This window comes from Pelodiscus sinensis, chromosome 6 (assembly GCF_052426305.1).
Source record: "Pelodiscus sinensis isolate ZL-2025 chromosome 6, ASM5242630v1, whole genome shotgun sequence".
NCBI classification, from domain to species: Eukaryota; Metazoa; Chordata; order Testudines; family Trionychidae; genus Pelodiscus; species Pelodiscus sinensis.
The window spans coordinates 57,973,681-57,999,598 of NC_143057.1; the positions used below are offsets into that span (position 1 = coordinate 57,973,681).

General features: G+C 46.5%; 1 protein-coding gene across 5 annotated transcripts in view; it reads right to left on the reverse strand.

The window, feature by feature from the left end:
• The window catches only part of DMXL1 (Dmx like 1), a 141,383-nt gene that overhangs the window by 81,798 nt on the left and 33,667 nt on the right, over window positions 1-25,918 (reverse strand). For 3 of the 5 annotated variants that reach the window (XM_006134492.5, XM_075931961.2, XM_006134494.4), the window contains exons 6-10: window positions 25,841-25,907; window positions 19,084-19,259; window positions 13,848-14,037; window positions 5,967-6,135; window positions 3,290-3,502 (exon numbers count right to left, since the gene is read on the reverse strand). In XM_006134492.5, coding sequence (XP_006134554.2) covers window positions 3,290-3,502; window positions 5,967-6,135; window positions 13,848-14,037; window positions 19,084-19,259; window positions 25,841-25,907 — 815 coding nt within the window. Of the gene's footprint in view, window positions 1-3,289; window positions 3,503-5,966; window positions 6,136-13,847; window positions 14,038-19,083; window positions 19,260-25,826; window positions 25,908-25,918 lie in introns of all 5 variants that reach the window. The other 2 variants (XM_089779287.1, XM_089779288.1) reach the window with 2 other exon arrangements.

Genomic DNA, 25,918 nt, shown 5'->3' on the forward strand with positions numbered 1-25,918 from the left:
CAGAGTAGAGCGGCAGAATGACTTCACGAGTTTTGCTTACAACACACCTGTTGATACAACCTAGAATCATATTTGCTTTTTTTGCAACAGCATCACACTGTTGGCTCATATTCAACTTGTGGTCCACTATGACCCCTAGATCCCTTTCCGCCATGCTCCTTCCTAGACAGTCGCTTCCCATCTTGTATGTATGGAACTGATTGTTCCTTCCTAAGTGGAGCACTTTGCATTTCTCTTTATTAAACCTCATCCTGTTTACCTCTGACCATTTCTCTAACTTGCTAAGGTCATTTTGAATTATGTCCCTATCCTCCAAAGAAGTTGCAACCCCACCCAGTTTGGTATCATCTGCAAACTTAATAAGCGTACTCTCTATCCCAATATCTACATCATTGATGAAGATATTGAACAGTACGGGTCCCAAAACAGACCCTTGAAGAACTCCACTTGTTATCCCTTTCCAGCAGGATTTAGAACCATTAACAACAACTCTCTGACTACGGTTATCCAGCCAATAGAAGGTCATATTACCAACAGGAAGCGACCAAGCAACTCTCCAATACTACATTCTACAGGCCCCTTTTCCTCTGATCCCACTGAGGAATATCAAAACAACCTGCAATAGTACAGAAACAAATCTACAGAGACACACTCTTAGATCACTTACCAGGATCATTCAATTTGCTACCCAAAATCCATAAACCTGGAAGTTCTGGACACCCCACCATCTCTGTCTTTGGCACCTATTCAGCAGGGTTATCTGGCTTTGTGGACTCTCTCCTCAGATCCTATGTTACTAGCTCTCCTAGCTAACTTTAAGACACCACTGACTGCTTGAAGAAACTACAGAGCATCAGAAACCTTCTTGAAAACAGCTTCCTGGCACCATGGATGTAGAAGATCTCTATATCAATATTCCACCAGAGTATAGACTACAAGCTGTCAGGAACAGTATTCCCAAGGATGCCTCAGCACACGCATTTCTGATTTGGGGACAATTTAACCTTCAAGTCAGTGGTACTGCTATGGATACCCACATAGCTCCACAATATGCTAAAATTTTTATAGCTGATCCGGAACAATGTTTCCTCAGATCCTTACCCCCTGACCCTTCCTCTACTTATGCTAAATTGATGACACTATAGATCCATGGGAAGGAGGGCCTTGTTGAAATCCTGGAGGAATTCTTCAGTTTCTACCTCACTATCAACCTCAGCCTAGAACAATCCACACAAGAGATTCACTTCCTGGATGCTACAATAATAAAAACATGATGGTCACATCATCATCACCCTATACCAGAAACCTACTGACTGCTATTGTTATCTACATGCCCCTGGCTTCCATCCAGGACATATTACATGATCTATTGCTTACAGTAGGGGTGAGTTATCAAACGCCTAGGGGCAAGATTAGGTAAGTTACATTAAGATTAACTGCCTAATGGAAGAGCTGATGCAATTTGCACTATTAGATTAATTGAGAAGGGCGCCTCTGACTGCTGTTTGCTACACTTCAAAGGTAAATGCACTCAAGGGAGCGTGGGGCCAGCAGGGAACTGCTCGAGTCCCCCACTGGCCCAGTGTTCCTGTGGCATTTCCAAGTGGTAGCACTGCATGTAGCCTAGGGTTAGCAGGGGAGTCCCCAGCTGACCCAGGCTCCACACAGCACTGCCACTTTTCAACACTGCATGCAGCTAGCCCCAGGCTGTATGCAGTGTTTCAAAGCTCAGCACCGCATGGAGCCCATGGTCTGGCCCAGGCTCCACATAGCACTGCCACTTTGAAGCACTCCCTCCTCTTCCGCACCCCCTTACTGCCTCTTGCTGACAGACGCAGCAAAGGGGAAGCAACTAGTGTGTCAACTATCTGATAAGCATTTGCTTATCAGATACAGTTGACTAGTCATTCATGCTTATCCGATAGTCGACTAGACTGGTTGTGGTCTCTGGCTTGCCTGGATCTGGACCCCGAGGCTCGGGGCTCCCCAACATTGGGAAACCTGCGCTAGTGCTCTAACCCCCTCCCCCCCCACACACCTTGCCCTGTGGAGCTGGAGCTCACAAAATCTACTAGCCTAGGCCACCCTAGACTCTGGTGTGCAAGGGGAATGTGGAGAGCATCTTTCTCTCTCTCTGTTGGGGGCCACCTCATGGGGAAGGGTTTTTTTTCTCCTTTTTTTCCTCCTCACTTGTGCGCACTCCCTGACTGATTTTTTCTGAGTCAGCTCAGCAGCCCCTGACCCTAAAGTCTCCCCACCCCAGTTTACAGTAAAGCTATCTGTTGCAATACCTGAGACACACACCTACAGAATCTTTATTAAGCATTCTTAAAACTTAAATATCCACCTGGGGATGTGAAGATTGATGAAGCTAGACATCACCTGCTTCAGGGCCAACAAGGTAAAATAACAAAACACCACTAGTCATCACCTACGGCTCCCAGCTACAACCGCTTCAATGTATCATGAACAATCTACAACCACTCCTAGAAAACAATCCCTCACTCAGACTTTGGGAAACCAACTATTAATTTTTCTTGACTAAATACCTGCTGAGGTGGGAAATACTGATATCCCATTTTAGATGGGGAAGGATCAGATTATCAGATCAAAATTGTCAGGAGCAAATTGTCTTTACTCCCCTTTTTGTTTATTTTCTTACACTGGGGGCGGGGGGAAATAAATAGGGTGAGATGCTCCCAGAAAGGATAAGAAACAAAGTTATTTTCCTTTTTTAATCGCAAAGGAGTTACTGAGAAGAAAACATTATTAGGGAGAACAAACCAAAACAGCTACTAATTATACTAACGATACAGCTAAAGAAGGGACAACTGCTCTCTGTGTGAGGCCAAAGGCAATTGAGAAGGAAGAGAAGGAAAAGAAGATAGCCTCGAGGCACATCACAAGGGAGGGAGAGCACATGAGCAGGCTCAACAGACGCTGCTACCGAAAAACTCCGATTAGAGGCACAGGGCGCACATACACCTACAGTGGAGCACCCACAGGGACACTACTCAAAGAATTAATGGTTCACAAATCGTATTTACTAGCATGGAAGAATTCTCTGAATTCACTAACCATATACTCCAACACCTACATATTAAAATACTGTAATCCTATACAAAAGCATTCAGATTAGCAGTGCAAGGATTTAAGAGGACATAATTGGCATTAACTTTAGCTATGCAAAACCTCAAGAAGAAATGTTAACTAATTTAAACATGTGGTTTACCTAACAAAATGACAGCACATTGTAAAGAATATAATGTTTGTATGATACACATTGTACCTTCATCTGATTTGCCATCCAACTGGTTTGACTCTTCAGTGCTGGTCTCTGAAGAATGCGGCTCAAAGCTCTTTTTAAGTTGTTGCAAAAATACTTCCATGGACAGGGTAAAATGCAATTCTTTATTGTTCAGCCAATGCACTACAAATGGCCCACTTTTTTCTTCATTCTCACTGAGACTCAGAGATGTGATAGAAGGGAGTAGAGGAATGTCTGCAACAAAGAAGTTAACATGATTTTCAGAAGAGTAAGAGGTACTGATAAAGCATTTTTCTCTCTACCAGTGAAAAAGGGTTATACAGCCATCTGCAAATCTAACCCTGCTTCACCCTTAGGGATTCAAGGAAGGAAAAACAAGTACTGTAGTTCTATTGTCACATGCTCTTTTGAGGGAGTTTCTGCCACTAGAGACCAGAACCTAAACAAAACCTCTAGTTAGCCAACGTCAACCAACTTTGGGGTTATGCTACTTGGCTGCAAGCCAGCTTGTAGTCTTGTATTGCTACAACCATCTCCTCTGGGCAGATTTTTCTGTTAAGAGCCCTCAGTGCTACAGTTTAGACCAGGAGAAATTACTATAGATCTCAGGTGGTTTTAGCCCACTGTGTACATTGTGTTTTGTAATGTAGAGATCTCACAGATATTTACCAATATCATTAGTTTACCCAATCTACTAAGGCACTACTATTACACATGCAACAAACCCAAGTAAATTATACTAACAAGTTTCAGAGGCTTCAGAGGGGTAGCGAAGTTAGTCTGTAACAGTAAAAGCTTAAAAAACAACAAATAGTCTAGCAGCACTTTAAAGACAAACAACATGTAGATGGCATCATGAGCTTTCATGGGCACAACCCGTTTCTTCAGGTGACTGGTCATCTGAAGAAGTGTGTTGTGCCCACGAAAGCTCCAGATGACCAGTCACCTGAAGAAGCGGGTTGTACCCATGGAAGCTCATGATGCCATTTACATGTTTTGTTAGCCTTTAAAGTGCTGCTAGACTATTTGTTGTTTTTTAAGTTTCAGAGGGGCATTCAATTTTGTACCATCTGAAATATAGAATGCAAGTGTGCAGCCATGTGTGACCTGGTGAAAACTCTCAAAAAGCGTACCTGGCAGTAGCAGGCTCTTCTTGCAAGTAACCTCATACCTACAAGTATATAAAGCACTTCCCAATTATAAAGCAGTATAGTGTGCTGGAGCAACTATACATTCTACATACTGTCAAAGCGCTTGTGTGCAAATTTGCTCTTTTCTGTCTGAAATTGGTACTGTCTTTAAACTGTTCAAGCAGGCAGCTATGCAAAAAGTACAACAAGGAAATCAAGAAACAAACAAACATGAAGGAAAATGAGGAGAGTGCACAGGGAATAAGATCCATGAAAAGAGTAATGTAGAAGCAGACAGAAGAATAATTCTTCTAGAATGAGATTATTTTGTGCATCAGAGAGCCAGCTCTTAAAATGAATCTGGCATTAAGATGAATTAGAAGGGAGAATTAAAATTAGTTTAAAGAAAGGAACGTACCAAACTGAACATGAATGAGAATGTGAGGTGCAGGCTAACTTATTAGTATACAGTTAATTAATTTTCAGTAATATTATTGAAAACCACCCTCTTTTCCACCTTATTAAAAAGGTCTGTCAAATTAAGTATTGTCTCTTTCACTTTCATTTTGTATTAGCTACAATGCAGATTGTGAGTTCTTTGCAGTTTGCACTAGTTTACTAATCATTCCTAAGGAGCCTTCAAATCCTCCCTTCTGTCCTCCAATTGCATTTTATAATTTCTAGTCATCTTAATTTGTAATCACAGCATACTTTATAATTATACTTTCCCTCCTTTCTCAACGACTAAGATCTATGAGTGAAGAGGGTTAGACAGGTGCATATCATTACTAAGTCTTATGTGGTTTCATAATAAAAATGCCTGCATGAGTGTGCACTCCCTATACTATGCACAAGAAACTATTAAAAACATTAATGTTGTAATACAAAACAGTTTTTTCTCTTATGAACTGTACTGGTCACATTCCAATGTTCTGCCTCACCTTCATTTTTCAGGACACAAGATGGATCTGCTCTGGCCGTTCATTGTGCTACTCATTTTCTGGGGAACTGGCTTGAGATACTTGGTCTGATTTGCAGAAATGCTGGCAACTCACAGCTGACATCAAAGCAGTGTATCGAACATATAAAATGCTAAGTATTATGAAAAAAATCAAATCCTAGGAGCCTCAAATGGAGCACCTAACTTGAGAGGATACTTTTAAATTTAATCTCAGTCAGATCCTCAGCTGTAAAATGGAGATAATATACCCTTACCTCACAGTATTGTCGTGAAGCACTCCGATACTGTGGCAGTTAGCACCAAAGAAAGCCAAGAGGAACAGATAATTCTGCTTTCAGGAGTGAGATTTGAATAGTGTGCAATGACTAGGTACAGAATCACACATTAAACCATGTGCAGAAAACAGAATATTCATTAATTGCTCTTCAAATCAGCACAATGTACACTATATGAAGCAGAGGTCCCATGCTCAGGTAAATGAAGTCCATCAGAATGTATCAACAAAGGGCAGCAAATTAAGGTTAAACAGGTTACCCAGACCACACAACCTACACAGAGATGACTGCATTGTATTCATATATCTTAAGTCACAAGTGCTCATAATTACCTGTGGCTGGATTGATGCTGGCAGCAATATGAAAGTGACAGAGTGCATTTGCATGCAAAGGAGTGTTCCGATGAACTTCATGAGGATCTTGCTGATGTGGGGAATATCCAGTATGTGCTATGAGGGTAAGAGACCGTCTCCTTCCTCTTCGAAAGGGCTTTAGATTTAACTGTGTAGAGAACAGCTCAATTTTATTTTGTTTCCAAAGGAAAAAAGGAGTATTTAATCTATAAATTATTTTCTAGAAAAAGCATTTGAAATTTTAACCTTTTATAGATTAAACAGTGCACTGGAGAATTTACAAACTCTATTGTTCATAATGTGTCTCCCATAGAAAAGGGACTACTTATTAAACGATGTTAATGTCCTCAGAATCCTGTAAAAGATCTGTATGAACACAGCATTGCCTTAAATAATTATAGTAAAATTCAGAGAGTTTTGTATTCCAATGTAGTGGGCTGTACCTGTACAGCCATCTTGCTCAAACCAATACAATCCCGTGTCCTACGGCAGTGAGTCCCAATCTTTTTTATACCATGGACTAGCAAACCCATACATAAACTTCTGCGGGACTGGCAACATTGGCTTTGCATATCTGCATAATCTTTATGCAAATAATAAATATGCAAATGTCCAAATAAAATGTTATCCATCTGCCAAAAGCCCTGGCCCCCAGAACCCCCCAGCACCAGTCACTTACCCCCAGAATCCCCTGCACCCAACCTCCTGCCCTCAGAGCTCCGCAGTGCCAGCCTCCTGTTTCCCAAGCCCCTCTGTGCACAACCCCCCCCAGTTCCCAATATTAGCCCTGTACCTAGAGGACCCCAGTGCCAGGCCTGCCCTCTAACTCCCCACTACTAGCCCTGTACCCACTGCCAGCTCCCCATCCTGGATGCCCCAGTGCCAGCCCTCTGCCTCTTAGAAGACCCTAACCCATAGAGATCCCTAGTACTAGCCCTGCCCCCAGAGCCATCCAATGCCAGCCCCCCACTTCTTAGAGCCCCCCACCCCAAGAGCCCTCCTGCACTAACTCTGTCCCCAGAGTCCCCAGTGCCTGCCTCGCCCCCCTTACAAAGCCCTGCACGACCTCCCAGCTGAGCACTGCTGCCCAAGTCGCAGCTGCTTGAAGGCTGTCGTGCCAGACTCTGTGCAGCCCTCCCACTGCAAAGCACTCTTCTGTATCCAAGAAGAGATCTCACCCCTGTCCGGTGCTAGTTGGCTGAGAGGCAGGGCAGGACATGCCTTTCCCAACAGCTGCAGCAGGAGTGGTGTAACAGCCCCCAGAGCCACCATGGCCCAGCAGTCAGAGGTCTGTGGACTGTGCTGTCCTACAGCATTTTTCAAGTGGAATACAAACCATACATTCAAGTTAATTGGCTACTATCAGCAAGTCTCCATGGCAGAATGCATTTTCAACCTCATAAGCACAATGTCAGACTCAGACTCTAAAGCTAAAAGGGCCTGTGACGGGGGAACTTACCCCCGCACTCCCAGCCACGGGGACCGCGGCCCCGCGCCCCACGGGGAAGGTCAGCGGGGGACAGGAACCCAGCCCCGCGTGCCGGAGCCGGCGGGGCAAGGGGAACCCGGCGTGACTGGCGCGCATGCGCAAGACGGCGCGGCTGGAACCCGGCCAGCGCTAGGACCCAGGAGCGCAGGGCCGGCGCCCGGAAGGGCGGGGGCCGGCCAGACGCCGAGCGGGGAATTCAAAAGGGGGGAGGAAGGAGCAGCAGGGGAGGCTTGGGGAGAGCAGGGAGGATTCTGCTCTCAGCCTCCTCCGCAGGACCCGAGCAGGACCCCACCGGGAGCGGCGGGGAGCCCAGCAGCAGGAGCGGCGGGGAGCCCAGCAGCAGGAGCGGCGGGGAGCCCAGCAGCAGGAGCCGACTGCGCAGCGGGGACGCCCGGAGCGGAGAGGAGCCGGACGGAGCCAAGCCCCACCAGGGAAGGAACGGCCGGGGAGCGGACCGGAGAGGATCCAGCACCGGAGCCGAGGCAGAGGCAGTGAGGCTGTCGGCCCCGGGAGGACCGACAGAGGGGGGGCCCGCGTCCAGGGGGACGACAGGATAGAGACCGGGATCGGGAGGTGCCAGGCACACGAAGGCGGGGACCCTCGGACTCAGGGAGGGGCGTGCCCGGTGGCCCCCGAAGAGAGACTCGGTTACACTGGTGGAGAATGTGGGTGCTGCCCCAAGGGGAAAAGGGGGTGTAGGAGTAGTATAGTGGGGGTGCGTTAAAAAAAAAAAAAAAAAAAAAAAAAAAAAAAAAAAAAAGGGGGGGAGACAGGGGTGCACCGTAGCGGATAGGGGTGCACCGTATGTATGGATGTATAGACCCAAAGGACGAGGTAGATTGAGGGCAACTGAGGTTACGGAGATGGATGCAGGGAAGCTGCTGGAGTGGCTGGCTGATAACCAGCGCCAGCAGCAGCAACAACAAACTCAGCTCCTCCAACAAATGGCTGAGCAACAGAAAGAACAACAAAGGCTGGTGAGGGAGTTAATGGAGCAGCAGCAAGGGCAGGTCGAGCGCTGGCTCCAGGCAGGGTCAAGGGGCCCGACAGGGGCCACGACGGAGGGAGCCGGCGTAGGGGCAGCCCTGGCACTACCCTTGAGGCTAGTGAAAATGACCCCGAGTGACGACCCCGAAGCGTTTCTCATAACGTTTGAAAGAGTGGCCACGGCAGCCAGGTGGCCCGAGGAGAACTGGGCGACCCTGCTGGCCCCATACCTTACGGGCGCTGCGCAAGGGGCCTACAGGGGTCTGGCAGCACGAGACGCTTTACACTATCATAAAGTAAAGGAGGCCATCTTAGACCAGGCAGGGATCACGCCGGAGACGCACCGGCAGAGGTTTAGGACGGAGAAATATCGGCCAGGCGAGCGACCGAGGGCGGTGGTACAGAGGCTCAAAGAGGCGGCCATGAGGTGGCTGGAGCCGGAGAGAAAATCCTCCATGCAAGTCATGGAGATGGTAGTGTTGGACCAGTTCCTGCAGATCCTGCCCCCAGATAGTCGCCTGTGGGTCCGACGCCACCAGCCCACTACCCTGGGAGAGGCTACTTCTATATTGGAGAATTACATGGCAGCGGCAGGGGGAGAAGAGAGGGTGGAAAGGGGTCCTGAAGGCCCTGGGGGTCGTGGGGAGCGCGGGAGAGCACGGCCCTCAAGGGCCCGCGGAGGCTGGGGCGCGCCACCCATACCGTGGAAAAGGTGGGGGGAGCCTTCCACCACACCCCCACCGGGACCCCCAAAGGAGAACCTGCCCCGGGAAAAGCCGGCAGTCGCCCCGAGACCCCCGGAGGCACCGACACCCGGCGCCTGTTTCGAGTGTGGGCAAGAGGGACACTTCCGCAGAGACTGCCCGTTCATGGACTGCTCATACGGGAGGGCCCTGATGGCCGACCAACGGGCTAGGAGCAGGGCCGACGACAAGATCACCGTACAGGTAGGCGTGGCAGGGAAGGAGGTATGGGCCCTCGTGGACACAGGGTGCAACCAGACGATGGTCCGGGAAGCGTTGCTGCCCCGAGGAGGTACAATGGGCCCGACAATAGCGATGCAGTGCATCCACGGGGACGTGAAGCACTACCCGACACAATGGGTCCTGATTACAGAGGGGGGCCAACAGCGGAGGTGCCGGGTGGCCGTGGCCCCGGGCCTGGCTTACCCCGTAGTGCTAGGGCGGGACTGGCCAGGACTAACACGACTCCTCCAAGAGTGGGGAAAGGTCCATCCCACCCAGGCGGAGAGGGCGGAGTCACGACCCCACGCAACAACGCCCCCGCGGGAGGCCCAGGCCGGAGACACGCCAAGCATCGATGATAGGGGAAGAGCGACGGCGGACGACCACGAGTTCGTACGGGAGCAGTGCGAGGACGAATCCCTGAAGCATGCATGGGAGCAGGCGGGGAATACGGCGGAACCAGACAGGACCGGCAAGAGGGGACCTCGTTTCGAGGTAAGAGACGACCGACTGTATCGGGTAGTCTGCCCCCCAGAGCAAAGAGGAGAGGTATGGCAGCTGCTGGTGCCAGCTCGGCGGCGGTGGCGAGTGCTGGAGGCAGCGCACGCCAACCCCTGGGCAGGACATTTAGGGAGCGAAAAAACACTGCAGCGCATACTGCAACGGTTTTATTGGCCGGGGGTTCACAAAGAAACCAGAGACTTCTGCGACTCCTGCCCGGAGTGCCAGCGAGTGGCGGGGAAGAGTGTGGCGAGAGCTCCGCTGGTACCCTTGCCAGTAGTGGATGTGCCTTTTAGGAGAATAGCATTGGACCTAGTGGGGCCCCTCGAGAGGTCAAGAAAGGGCAACCGATACATTTTAGTATTGATAGACTACGCCACCCGCTACCCGGAGGCGGTCCCGCTCCGCAGCACGAAGGCCCCGGTCCTGGCCGAGGAGCTGGTTAAGGTATTCTCCCGGGTCGGGTTACCCCAAGAAATATTAACGGACCAGGGGACAAACTTAACAGGGCGAGTCCTAGCGGAGCTTTGCCGCCTACTCCGGGTGAAGCAGCTCCGCACATCCGTATACCACCCCCAAACGGACGGGTTGGTGGAACGTTTTAATAGGACCCTCAAAACCATGCTACGGAAGTTTATAGAACTAGACCCTCGGGATTGGGACCAGTTCCTCCCGGCCCTACTGTTTGCCGTGCGGGAAGTACCCCAAGCGTCTACCGGGTTTTCCCCGTTTGAGTTACTCTATGGGAGACAGCCTCGGGGCATATTGGATCTTATCAAAGAGGAATGGGAAGAACAGCCCCCCAAGGTACAAGGGATGGTCCCGTACATTTTAGGACTACGAGAGAGATTGAGAGCTGTAGGAGAACTGGCCCAGGGTAACCTCCGCAAGGCCCAAGCGAGACAAGCACGCTACTACAACCGAGGGGCACAGGTGCGGACCTTTGCCCCGGGAGAGCGGGTTCTGCTGCTGCTGCCGTCGGCAGAATCAAAGCTATTAGCAAAATGGCAGGGCCCCTATGAGGTCATCCGGCAAGTAGGTCCCGTGGATTACGAGATCAAACTCCCGGACCGGCGAAAAGGGGCGCAAATCTACCATGTAAACCTGTTAAAAAGATGGAGGGAACGGGAAGGCCTCATGGTCAGTCTGCAGAAGGCGGAGCCGGAATTGGGACCCTGGGGAGGCGACATCAAGGACGTGGAGGAAGAGGCCCCCCTGGGAGCGGAGCTGACGGAGCCCCAGAGGGAGGGGATGAGAAGCCTGCTGCGGGAATTTGCAGACGTGCTGTCGACTCAGCCAGGCAAGACCACGGCAGGGTATCACCATATCCAGACGCCACCCGGACAAAAGATTCGAGAACCCCTCCGCCCGCTACCTCGGAAGATGTGGGACCCCGTGCAGGAGGAGGTAAGCAAGATGCTGCGGATGGGGGTCATACGAGAATCCCGGAGCGCCTGGCGAAGCCCCATCGTGCTCGTCCCCAAGCGGGACGGGACCCTGCGGTTCTGCATCGATTTCCGAAAGGTGAATGCCATCTCCCGAATGGATGCCTACCCGATGCCGCGGGTAGAAGAGTTACTGGAGAGACTGGGGCGGGCACAATACCTGTCGACATTAGATCTGACCAAGGGATATTGGCAGATCCCACTCACGCCCACGTCACAGGCAAAGACTGCCTTCGCCACGCCATCGGGACTGTATCATTTTATCACAATGCCCTTCGGATTAAACGGAGCGGCGGCCACCTTCCAGAGGGTCATGGACCAGGTGTTGCGAGACCATCAGGCATACGCCGCCGCCTATATTGATGATATCATCATTTTCAGCGCATCATGGGAAGAGCACCTGACACACGTCCGAGCGGTCCTACAGGCGTTAAAGGAAGCGCGACTGACAGCCAACCCGGCCAAGTGCACCTTTGGCCAGGCAGAAGTGGCATACCTGGGGTACGTGGTAGGAAGGGGCCACTTGAGGCCGCAAGTGAACAAGATAGCGGCGGTCCAGAACTACCGGGCCCCGACCACGAAGAAGCAGGTGCGGCAGTTCTTGGGGCTGGCCGGATATTACCGCCGATTCATCCCGCAGTTCGCCACCATCGCGACCCCCCTAACAGACCTAACGAGAAAGGGTTACCCGGAAAAAGTGAAGTGGACGGAGCGGTGCGAAGAGGCATTTCAACAGCTGAAGCAGAGGCTTACCTCCGCACCAGTACTAACACAACCCGACTTCACTAAACCCTTCATCGTGCAAACGGACGCGTCCAATTTAGGGGTGGGGGCGGTCCTGGCTCAGGACCAAGGAAAAGGGGATAGACCCATTGTGTACCTGAGCCGCAAACTACTGCCACGAGAACAACAGTACTCCACCATAGAAAAGGAAGCGCTAGCACTTAGGTGGGCGGTAGAAATGCTGAGGTATTACCTCTGGGGCAACACGTTCCGATTAGTGACGGACCATGCACCCTTAACGTGGATGCACAACATGAAAGAGGTTAACCCCCGGGTAATGAGATGGTACCTGTTTTTGCAGCAATATTCATTTATAATAGTCCATCGGGCGGGGCGAGAGCACTCAAACGTAGACTTTTTGTCCCGGTGTGTTGAGAGAGAGGAGGTAAAAAGAGAGACAAGAGAGACTAGGGGGGAGGGGTGTGACGGGGGAACTTACCCCCGCACTCCCAGCCACGGGGACCGCGGCCCCGCGCCCCACGGGGAAGGTCAGCGGGGGACAGGAACCCAGCCCCGCGTGCCGGAGCCGGCGGGGCAAGGGGAACCCGGCGTGACTGGCGCGCATGCGCAAGACGGCGCGGCTGGAACCCGGCCAGCGCTAGGACCCAGGAGCGCAGGGCCGGCGCCCGGAAGGGCGGGGGCCGGCCAGACGCCGAGCGGGGAATTCAAAAGGGGGGAGGAAGGAGCAGCAGGGGAGGCTTGGGGAGAGCAGGGAGGATTCTGCTCTCAGCCTCCTCCGCAGGACCCGAGCAGGACCCCACCGGGAGCGGCGGGGAGCCCAGCAGCAGGAGCGGCGGGGAGCCCAGCAGCAGGAGCGGCGGGGAGCCCAGCAGCAGGAGCCGACTGCGCAGCGGGGACGCCCGGAGCGGAGAGGAGCCGGACGGAGCCAAGCCCCACCAGGGAAGGAACGGCCGGGGAGCGGACCGGAGAGGATCCAGCACCGGAGCCGAGGCAGAGGCAGTGAGGCTGTCGGCCCCGGGAGGACCGACAGAGGGGGGGCCCGCGTCCAGGGGGACGACAGGATAGAGACCGGGATCGGGAGGTGCCAGGCACACGAAGGCGGGGACCCTCGGACTCAGGGAGGGGCGTGCCCGGTGGCCCCGAAGAGAGACTCGGTTACAGGGCCCACCATGAACATCTTGCCTGAGCTCCTGCACACTGCAGACCACAGAATCCTACCTACTCACTTAAGCCATAACCACTAGCTTAGATGTAGTAATCATTCTCCTAAAATCCCTGTTCCCTACATTCAGGTCTGGAGGGCTATTGTGCAAGGAACTGTGATCCTGACACATGTTCAAGCCCAGCTATCACATGCAGATATTAAGACAATTCAAACTTCTGTATTTTACATGTCTTTACTCAATATGTTCTCTCTCCATTTATGTGACTAATACCCTCAGAGATGCCCAGCTATCTGCAACTATTCGATTTTTTAAAATAGCTCATTTTCAAAGCTGACATGCACACTGAAAGTTATAGTAGCTGAAAAATTAACTAAGAGAATACTGTGGATAGTTGAAGAAAATAAGTTTTACTTCATTCTAAAAGTTACCCTCAAGCCTATGTTTTTTCAATGCTCTTTCCAAAGATAGTATAAAACAAATTATTCACAGAACTATGCAAATAAATTAAATACAAAAAAAGATGTGGTTTTGTAAGTTGACAAGTACTATCCAACAGCTCTCACCTCTAAAGCATTTTGCATTCGTTCCTTACTAGAAGCATTTCTTTTGAAGTTATTTGTTAAGTTCACTGGTTCAGTCCAATGGTTGTATCCACCAGCGCATGATAAACTGTCATTGGGTAACAAAGTCTCTGCCCAGAGACGGCATACATTATCCTTACAGCAAGTCAACAGTACATTGCATACAGCACCACTGAAAGAAAGTTTTAGATAGGTTGAAGAATCATATTCTGAGCATCCAAATGCTCACCAAAAAAATGACAGAATTGTGCATGACACTAACTTAGACTGCATATAAAAGTGCAAAGTGAAATTCTTTAATTAACCTAATAAACCCAGAAAATAGGTGAAATGTTGGAACCGGAAATAGACATATTGGTGCAATTATTTTAAATATTAAAGTTTAGCGAAAAGTCATGAACTCATCCCTTATGTGCTTTCTGCAACCTCAAACTTACATTTATGTAATTATGAAATATCTGTTCTTTAGTTCCAACACAGAATACTATCCATTTAGATAAAAAAAGTAAACTGTACATTGATACAGTATTTTATATGGTTTTGTTACTTTCAAGCATTCTACAAATATTAATAAACAATCCTCAGCATTCTCTTGTAAGCTAGATAGGTAGGTATGCTTATTTTATAGATATGAAAATTTGGACATAGATAAGCTTGTGCAAAAACATGGCCAAAGCCATACAGCATGATTATACAATGAATAGGACCACTTCCATGCTTAGACATTATTTGCATTATAATAGCATTAAGGAATCCCAATCAAGATCAGAACCCCATTATGCTAGGCGTTGTAAAACCTATACAGGACATTCAAGTTCTCTTACAGGTAGGCTTACAATTTAGTTTAATAGACACTACAAGGGGATGTAACAAATGATATAGGAACATGTTGTGGTTATATCTCTAGTCTGTGGGCATACTTTGGTGATTCAGGTCACAGTTGATAGGGAAACAGTAATAGGTATTATTTTGTGTACACACATCCACACACAAAAAACATCAGATGGCAAATTCCTCTAGGCATGACAGTAAAAAAATGTTCTGATGATAAATTTTACAAGTGCCAATCTAGTAGCTTTTTGGAGGACATTTGGTATTGAAGCAGTGGTATCCTGTGTATGTGTAATTCAAGTGGGTAATTAAAGCTGGCGTTCATAGAGCATAGGAAATGGAGGGCAACATCAGACATAGAATTAGGAGAACACAGTTGTGAAGGGTCTTAGACTGCTGCAGTTGCACTCATTCATAACTGATCTACAGGGCTTCAGAAAAAGCCAATAAAGGACAACAAAGATGGTTATTTTAATGAATGCTTTGTGTGACAAGGGGCTGTACCAGGATAGACAGTGGAGACATGTAATGGTTTAAGATTGTTGCTGACAGAAGGAGTTACATACTAACCCCAGACCTTTTCTGCATAGTCTACGGATTTTGTGTTGAAAGTGGCAGTAATAGCTGCTGAAGACACCAGTATTGTGTGGACAGGAAACTTAGGTTTTGCAGGTAATATAGTCACATTGAGGATGGAATGAAAAGGCTATTTGTGAGTATAAAAGCAGAAGGTGCTACAATGGGATTTCATGTCAGTATGTAGAATACAAGCTCATAGCAATAAAAGAAAATGATGTTAATGCTGGTGGATATGTGATTGATGAGCAAGAGTAAAAGAGAGCTGATGACTGTTTACCCTGGAAGTACAGTATCTGATAGTAGTCTGATCACAAATGTAGTGAACAGTGTTCCCTCTAAGCTGTGCAGCAGCACAGCCCCACAGCTGCTTAATAAGCCATGCCTAACCAGGGGCGCAGGACTTGTGCACAGAGCTGCCTGGCTGGGGGAGGAACATTTCTCCCTCAACAACAGCAGCAGCTCCCTGCTGGGACAGAGCAGTGAGTCTCTCCCAACTGGTAAGGACATGTCCCCACCTCTCTTCATACATCCCAGAATCGCATTAGCTCATTTGGCCACGTTGTTACACTGGGAACTCACGTTCAGCTGATTGTCTAGGGCTCTATGAAATCTATATTAACCAGAACACAGACAGAACTAAAACATTAATGTGGATTCCTGCTCTCCCCAGCACTAGGGCTGAAAGAAAAGGCAGGCAGGGTGAGCTGCATGGGCTGTGCTACGTGGAATTGCAATTGAGTGTCAAGCTGTCTTGGATCACAGCCTCTGGAACAGGAATTGTTGCTGCTAGCTGCTATCTGAACAAGTATTCACAATGGTGAGTGCTTTGCTTAGCGCTAGAGAGCCAACACATTCACCACAAGCATCTCTGTAGACTTCTTGTGTAACTCTTCAGCAATATCTGTTTGGTCACATTTTTAGAGTGCTACTTTAAAAAGTGATTTAAAATATGTTACTTTTACGGTATATTGTAATCCACATTATGGTTCTGTTTAAATTGTAAGATCAGTTTTTCCCATTACAATCCAATTCTGAACATTTTTTGCATTTATAAGGAGGCCACTTAATCATCGTCAATATATCAAACAATTTAGATTAAAACCCATCAAGATGGAATTTGTTTTTTTTAATGGCAAAAATTAAATCAGAATACAAAAAATATACAATTAAACATATTTCATAGGGCTGTAACTTTCCAACACAACCCTCAAAGCGTTGTCAAAGTCATTCCTTGCCAGGATAGTCCTATAATTCCACATTCTTTGATCCTACATGTATCCATTTACATTTAGCATTATTAAAATACATATGTATGACACAGGCAGAAGGAAACTGGGATTCAGTGTGAATGACAATTTTATTCAGGTCCTAATGTGCCAGCCACCATGGTATGTTGTGCCTTCAGTTCAGGGTAGGATTTCGATTTTGTACTGGATACTCAAATAAATGGAGACCAGTGAGGGTCTTCCACACACAGTAAGGTAACAGTATTTGCATATATGAGCAAGGACACCACACACAAATACGAGTTTTGTCATAATCAGATTCTGAAAGGCCAGAAAGAGAGGAAGTGCAAAACACAGAGCATGAATGGATATTTTGATAAGAGTGCTTAACTACTGTAGCACTGGAATGGATAACCAACACCCGGTAATCTGACACTCCGCTTTATCCGACCCTGCAGCTCTCGGGGACAGCCCCCCGCTTGCTGCCCCGCCGCTCTCTAGGAAAAGCTGCTGCTGCCAGGACGCTTCCAGGCAGGAGCGGCAGCTTCTCCTGGAAAGCAAGGGAACAACTGATGCCTAGGAGAAGTTGCTGCTGCTGCTCCACCTGCCTGGAAGTGTCCCGGCAGCAGCGGCAGCAGCTTCTTTTAGAAAGCAAGGGAACAGCTGATGCCGGCAGAAGTGGCATCCCCGGCAGGAGCGGCATCAGCTGTTCTCTTGCTCTCTGCAGTAGAGTCTGTATCATCTGACATATTCGGTAATCCGACCATGTGTCGGTCCCGTTTAGGTCGGATGATAGGGACTCTACTGTATGTTATAGCAAAAGTTTGGATTAAACTTAAATACAAGATGTAGGCCTCACACAGGGCCAAGCAGCTTAAACTTAGTTCCAGTTCTGTTTGATGTTAGCATGTTAAAGTAAAGGGATGGAATTTTGTAATACATAGTGATATTAGTGTTAGAAATAGCCTTGTAGTAGATAGAAAGAAGTTTAATGTTGAAAGACTTTGTAACTTTGTTAAAGTGGCATGTAAGAACCCCTTTGTTCCATGCTACAATTCTGTAAATGTATTGTTTGCGTGAATGAGAGAGAGAATGTATTAGGAAAGATAAGTGTGAAGGCCACTGCATGTTCAAATTGTCAGAGGAGGGGCTGAAGACTGAGAAGCACCAAATAATTATCAACTAAGTGAAAGAACTCAGAAAGCACAGACTGATAAACCCTGAAGCTAAAGGCAAGCACCCCTTGATAGGAAACCAATCACAACCTTCACCATAAAGACAACACCTCTGAGGGGTCATCAGCATACCGATATCAGATGACTGAGAACAACTTCTTCCCAATAAGCATATCATAGGAAGACTGATTGTGATGCTGAATGACTAATTACGGCCTAACAAGGCAAAATGCATAGACTTGCATGGAAGGAAAATCCTATAGAAGATGGGGTGTCTTGTATGGTTCTTCGGATTCTGTCCTGCTAAGATCAAGACCAGGAGGGGCATCAGTCCGGACAGACATGAACCTGGCTCCTACCTCGCACCTGACATCTCTGGCCAACAGGTTGGGCCGACCAACAGTCTGGTAACTATTCCATCAGCAGGGTGTGTGTGTGTGTACGTGTGTGTGTGTGGGGGGGGGGGTAAATGCATATGCTACTTTGTTGTATTATCAATAAATGCGGTGTATTGCCTTATCCCCCTGAAAAAGATCCCGTGTGCTTCTTATAAGCGTAACAATACTGGTGGACACACACTGTACTGCAGAAGTGAGAATATTCTCCAGATCTGCTTGTGAAGCCCTAAACAGTGGTATAAAACTGTTCAAGTCTGGATAAAAAGAAGGAATTCTTGTCCATAGCAAAATGCAAAACTCTCTCTTCACCCCAGACTTTTCCACCCTCATGTCTTAAAAAAACACAAGTACAGGCAGCCCCCGGGTTACGTACAAGATAGGGACTGTAGGTTTGTTCTTAAGTTGAATTTGTATGTAAGTCGGAACTGGTACATATTGTAGGGGAAACTCTAGCCAAACATTTCTCCAGAGCTCAGTTTTATTCTCCCACACCTCACTTCCCTCAGTCCTTTATTCTCAAGCTGAGGTGTCTGCTGAGAAAAGCCGCTCCGCGTCTCCCTGGTCTGCTGGGGGGGGGGGGGGGGGGGGGACACTAGCTTGGCGTCTCCCTGGTCTGCTGGGGGGAAGCAGCTATTGTGGCGTTGCCTCACCCCGTTTATAAGTAGGGATCCGATGTAAGTCGGATCCATGTAACCCGGGGACTGCCTGTATGGCTTTTGCTGTCAGAGTAATAGGAAGTAACAGTTTTTACTCACATGAGGTGCTCATACTTTGGTGAAGAGGGCATGTAAGAACCTCTTCAGAATATACAAACATGAGGCGTATAAGGCAGCTTGTTTTAAATACTGAAGTAGCAGAGCAGCCACAGTTTAGCAGAAAATTGGACTTAAAACAAGGTCTTCAGGGAAGAACAGCTATAGTGGGTTTTAAAAATGACACCTACTATAAACTTTAGAGAGAATGTTTATCAGGTATTTAACAACAATTTACAAGGAGTTAAGCTACTGACCTTGGCATGTACTTGCTTGTCTTCCTCCATGAAAACCCATTTACAGATCGAGGATGGGCCAAGTAAACAAATGAAAAATCAACATCTTGTGATTGTTTCTGTGGACTTGAACTTTGAGGAGTTACTGCAGATCGCCAGCTATCTGTATTATACCACACTTTTACAAGACAGTCATCCTGAGCAGGAAGGAGGAAAACAAAAAGAAGTTTAAAAAAGCTTCCCTAGTAGAAAATCCAGGGTGAATACTTTTTTCAATTTAAAAACTGGAGTATTTAAATAAAACCCTCTTTACGTATTAAAATTTAATTTAAAATGACAAAATAATATGCATAAAATACAAATATAATATTCAAGCAATGTATTTGCTGCTGAAGTTTCAAAGAAAGCCCAACTACAGAACTGGTAGAAGTATCTGGAACCACAGTTTAAGTGCTAACTACCTTTTGACAACAGTAACATCTCATGCAGGTGTTATTTTCTTCCTTTCAATTTATTCCACTAATTTAGTTCTCTTACATGTGCATAAGCTGAGAAGCCAAATGGGAGTTGAAAAAATAGAAAAAAAAATCTTTCAATCTAAAAATGAAAATGAAAGGAGTTGATCAGTAGGGATGTGAAAGGTTAATAGGTTATCTGGTGGGGACTGGAACAGTAGTGCAGGTTGGCAGGGGGCTCCCCAGGAGCGGGGCTGGGAGCGCACTGGCTCCTGACTCAGCGTCTGGATACTACTGAATAGTTGTGTAACTGATAATACTTTATGCAGTTACACAACTATTCAAATAATCACTGTCTAATCTCCTATTCAAAACTAGAAATGCTACTTTGCACAGCCACACTTCTGGGGAAGATATGCTATTGCTGACAAGAAAGCGCTCTTCTGTCAGCATAATAAATCCACCTCCCTGAAAAGTCAGCAGACATTCTCCCACAGAGATAGCATTGTTCACACTGGTTCTTAGCTGATGTAATTTATAACACTCAAATAGGTGTCTTATTCATAATGCTGAGTGACTTACTTACTATACTATAAACTTAAAAACAACAAATAGTGTCCTAGCACTTTAAAGAGTAACAAAACATGTAGATGGTATGAGCTTTCGAGGGCACAGCCCACTTCTTCAGATCGTGGGAGTGTTGGATGTCCAGAACCAAAATTAAATGGGGGGGGGGGGGGGGAGGAAGAGGGACAAAAAGAGGCAGTGGGTATATAAATATCAAAGGGAAAACCGAGCTGGTATGTAACAAGCAAAACTGGATCTATAAAGACCGGATAAAGGAAGCAGATAAGGATCATTAGTTAGCATTTAGAGAGGAAGAACACCAGAATCTACACAAAGAACCAGTGGCACCTTCATTTTTTGGCAGGGTGCTAATGTCCCAGCCATCTGGTATCTGGAGTCAAACCATTGGCATGAGAATTAAACTTGTCAATGAATTGCAGTTTCAACACTTCCCTGTGTATTTGACTTGTGGAAATGGTCTGTAACAAAACTGCAACTTAAAGATCTCTTAATGAGTGACTGGGCAGATTAAAGTGTTCACCAAAAGGTTTCTGTATGTTCCCTTTACCGAAATCTGATGTGTGTCTATTGATTCTTTCCTGTAGGCACTGTCCAGTTTGTCCTATATATTTATATTGCAGTGGGGCATTGCTGGCATAGATCACATTAGTGGATGTGCAATTCAATGAGCCTCTGATTTGGTGACTGATGTGGCTGGGTCCAGTGATGAATTCACTTGTATAAATATGAGGGCAGAGATGGCACTGGGGTTAATTATGAGGCTGGGTTCCTGGATGCTGATGATGTAGCTGTGTAGCATGGTTACTGGAAATAATTTGTTTCAGGTTGGGGGGATTGTCTGTAAGTGAGAATAGGTCTTTCCCTCAAGGCCTCTGACAGTGAGGAATCATTTTCCAAGATGGGTTGCAGATTGCATATAATGCGTTGGAAGGGTTTAAGTTGAGCACTGTAGGTAATGACAAGTGGAATTCTGATACTTTCTCTTCTGGGTCTGTCTTGAAGTAGTTCATGTCTGGGTACTTTTTTGGCTCTGAATCTGTTTTTTCCACTTCTCCGGGTGGGTATTTCAGTTTTAGGAATGCTCTATAAAGATCCTATAGGTGTTTGTCTCTGTCTGTGGGATCGGAGCAAATCCTGTTGTATCTTAGGGCTTGGCTGTATACAACAGACTGAGAAATGTGTCTGGGATGGAAGCTGGAGGCATAAAGGTAAGCATAGTGGCTGGCAGGTTTCCAGTATAGGGTGGTGGAAATCTGTCCATCATTTAATTGCACTGTAGTTTCAAGGAAGTGGATTTCCCATGTGGACTGGTCAAGGTTGAGGTTGATGGTGGAGTGGAAGTTGTTGAAATCCTTGTGAAGTTCTTCAAGAGTCTCTTTTCTGTGGGCTCATATGATGAAGATGTTATCGATGTAGCGTAAGTAGAGAAGAGTGTTAGGGGGCGAGAGCTGAGGAAATGTTGTTCAAGGTCAGCCATAAAGATGTTGGCATACTGAGGTGCTATGTGGATACCCATATCTATGCTGCAGACCTGAAGATACAAGTTATACTTGTATCATGTCATACTGACATGATAGTGTAGTCTTGTCTTTAATCAGTTTTGCTAGTGTCAAGTCCCCACCTCATCTTGGTTGTCTCAACATCAAAACTAGACAGAATTCCTGAAGGAGCTGCTAGAAATATTCTGTCAGTTTCAGTTTTCGTAAACAGCAGAATATAGGCCACTGACTTGAGAAAACACACACAAACACTCATTAATGGATTTCAAAGTCACCATACTCTTTCAGGCCAATTCCACAAGCCAAATACACAGGAAGCCTTAGAATTCAACTTCATTTACAGGTTTGATTCTTATCACAAAGATATGAATTAAGACATTGCCTGGATTGTCCACTACATTGCCCATCCTAATGACATAAAAAAAGGGTATTTTATAACAAGTTGCACCTTCTCTATCAGCTTCAGGTAGCATGGAGACTAACTGACTATTTCTTTCCTTCCCCCCCCCCCCTTCTTTCCCCACTCTCCTATTTATTTAAAAAATGGACCTTTAATAACTCCATTCACCTGAAGTAATGGGTTGTACCCATGAAAGCTCATAATAGCATCTACCTGTTTTGTTACTCTTTAAAGTGCTACAAGATTATTTGCTGTTTTTTTAAGTTTTTCCAGTTATAAACTAACTCAGCTACCCCTCTCTGAAGCATACAAACAGCATGTTTAACTGATAAGCCTGGAGTTATCTGCTCATCTTGTCGACTACACACACACTCCCCCCTTGCTGCTTCTGCATCTTAAAAGCCAGTTCCCCCCAGCACCAGTTCCGTGGATCTGAGCTCCTCACAGAGAGGGGCTGCTCTGCATCCTATGGAGCAGTCTCTCTCTGCAGCAAACATGAGCCCCGCCGTGGACAGAGGCTAGTCCGTGGCAGCAGCTTGTTCACAGAGGGACCAAGCTCCCCACAGACAGAGGCTGCTGCCGTGGAGAATCTTCTGTCCGCAAGAAGCTCAGATCCCTCATGAAGAGGGGTTGCTGCCATCGAGCAGTCTCTGTCCACTGGGAGCTCTGACTCCTTGTGGAAAGGGGCTGCTGCCGCCAACCAGCCTCTGTCTGTTGGGAGCTCAGACCCCTTGTGTCTGCTGGCAGCTCTGTATCAGAGACAGCAACATGGGGCAGCAAGCAACTGGTCTGCATGGGGAGCTGTTTTTTCAATTGGCTGATACAGAGGCAGCAGCTTGGGGTGGCAGGGCTCCCTAGGACTGGAGCCAGGAGCACGCTGGCTGCCAGCCCCGCTCTGAGGCTATTGAATAGTCATGTAACCACTAAGGTTACATGCAGTTACATAACTATTCAATTATACGGTATCTAGCATCCCTAGAACAAACCCTCTCCTCATCCCTACAGATCATTTATTCTCAGAAGATCTATGGAAGAGGAGCCGAAACAAGAGAAGAAATGCTGATGATGGAAAAACCTCAAGACTCAAACAAAAATTAGAGTATACTGTCTATTATGTCTATGTAAGACAAGATCCTTCTTCTCTACTCTATCAGTGACAGTCTCAACTCATCAGAACTACCCTTGATTTGAAGCCAAATTATTGTAGTGACCAAGTGGTGTCATTTTTATCAGCTTATTTCACAGAAGTGACCAAAAGGACATCTACTTTGAACACCAGGAATATGAATTATTGCAAAGCACAATTCATGACAGGTCAGCCTACTCAGAATTAAGCCCACAGTGTGGGAAAGATACCTACTTCCAGAACTTGTGCCCCGCAAGGGACATTTCATTTTATGCATGGGAACACACATACATTTATCATTATGGGATGATCTAAAACAAAACTAAGATAACTTTCATATTCAGTTTTTTGGATTATCAGTAAGTAGTTCCTTAAAGATTCAACTACCATGAAGCATTTTGTGCGCACACAGTATTTCTAGCATCAAATATCCCTACTCAGAATCTGGTACGAGAAAGAAGGAATCAAACAATTTATGATGACCCAATTCTTCTAGTTGAGATATTCTCCAAGGTAACTAAAAAGTATAAAGAAAGAAAAGAGAAAGCATATAAAAGGATTAAGATTTAAAATATTCTGCACTTACATAAGGAACTAGGCTATTTATGGTCAAGTCTCCAATAGTAATTATTCACCTCATATTGGTTGTAACAACTAGCTTCTCCCCTTCAGTTCTTTGAATTTGCAATGCGACATGTATATATTGAATTCCTTCAGTCACAATGTGTACATAAAAAGCTTTTGTCACAGTAAATCAACTAGTATATCAGAAGGATTGCAACATGCCACAGTTAATAACCCACTTTCACCCTGGCTTGATTAGCTTCATTAACATAAGCAAATTCTTCCTTACATATATTCCTGTGCCTGTAACACCACCCCAATTCATCTGATGAAATGGCTTTTACTCATGAAAGCTCATGTCCTAATAAATCTATTAGTCTCTAAGGGTAGACTACAGGGTTTTGTCAAAAAAAAAAAAAAAAAAAAAAAAAAAAAAAAGAAGTGGACTTTTGTCGACAAAACTATACCTGCGTCTACACTGCTGCTGAGTTCTGTCGACATAACGTCGACAGAACTCAGCAGTTTTGTCAATGGCTGTAAACCTCATTCTACGAGGAATAATGCCTTTTGACGACAGAAGGTGTTATTGCATCTACAGTGTCCTTTTCACCTATACTGTCAGGTCGACAAAGTGGCTTGCTTTGTTGAGAGAACTGGATGTAGTCTAGACATTCTTTGTCAACAGAAGCTTTGTTGACATTATCTGTAGACAAAACTTCTGTCGACAAAAGCCTGTAGTCTAGACATACCCTAAGATGCCACAGAATTCTTGGTTGTTTTTGCAGATATAGGCTAAAATAGCTAGACCTCTAAGACTTCCCCAAAGTTGTCAGATTACCTGATCAGCACTATTAGAAATGGGAAAACATGGTAGGGTTTAAGTCTTTAAGCTGCTGCAGCAGATCAATACTTCTGTAGCTGGACTTTGTTTGCTACCAAGTTTGCGAAGCTAAATTTGTATGCTGCCACAAACATTTCGTACTAACATGGATAACTCTTAGGAGATAATGACCACACAGGCATAAGTTTCCATGAAGGCACTCTTAAAAGCCAGAGGATTTAATGCTTGTCAAACAAAAGTTTTAGTGTTTTGAGTGTTTGACACTCTCATTGCTAAGCCATCTTCTAGAAAGACTATATTTTTAATAGGATAAACAGATACTTTGTGTGTAACAGATGGCCTAACAGGGGGTCCTCTCTCATGTTAACACATCAGTCTCTCCTCGCGAGTATTTTTAAACGTTAAGAAAGACTTCAATATTTCCCTTAATTTTTAGTAAGCAAACACATCTAATTTTCATTTTACAGGCCTTCTGCTCTGGTACAGACCATTTACTTCTTAATGTTTTGTTTTGGCACTGAACTATTATCTACTCATAACCAAAACAAATGTACAGGTCAAAACTCTCAACTGGAATTCTCTAGCCTGGCAATATCCATGGTCTAGCATGGATGTTGCAAAACCAGAGAATCCGGTGGAAGGCCATCAGTAAGGATCCCTGAAGGGCCAGCAGGGCAGTGGGCTGTCTGCAGAGACCTGACAGTGGGGCTGTCCAACACATGGTAGTGGGGCTCGAAGACCCAGCATGTGGCTGTCCAGAAGAGCTGAGACCCTCAGAGCACAGCGCACATGCACCTACCCAGAGAGCTGCAGCATGCACAGCTGTCCAGAGACCCAGTGCAGGGTGTGCATTGCTGCCTGGAATGCCAGCGCCGGGCTGCCCGGCGAGTCAGGCAGTGATGGCTGCATAGGGGATCAGAGGGGCAGCAGGAGGTGGAAAGCCGGCTAGGAGGCCAGCAGGGCTAGTGGCAGGGGTCCAAAAATGACCTCCCCTCGTCTGGCAAATCCCTCATCCAGTACCAGTAAGGTCCCAAGGGTGCTGCACCAGGGAGGTCCAACCTGTAGTACTCTGCTAGAACTGAGTCTATAGGTTTTCCTTTCTGAATTTTAGCCCTTTCAATTACTCAAAGTAGTCACTAACCAGCATTAGAAGATACATAAAAGAATTTTTGGAAGTTACGGATGTTCTGAATTATAAAGAAAAAATATTATTTATCCCATTTTTCAAAAAAAGGATATAGTCAAGTTCTGTATTTCATAACCTTTCTAAAGAAAGGTAATTCTGACATACCAAAGTTAATTTACCTTTCCTGCAGTAGCAAAGAATTCTCCATCGGGTGAAAATTTCATTAGATGAACTTGGGAAGCCATTCTATAAAGTAA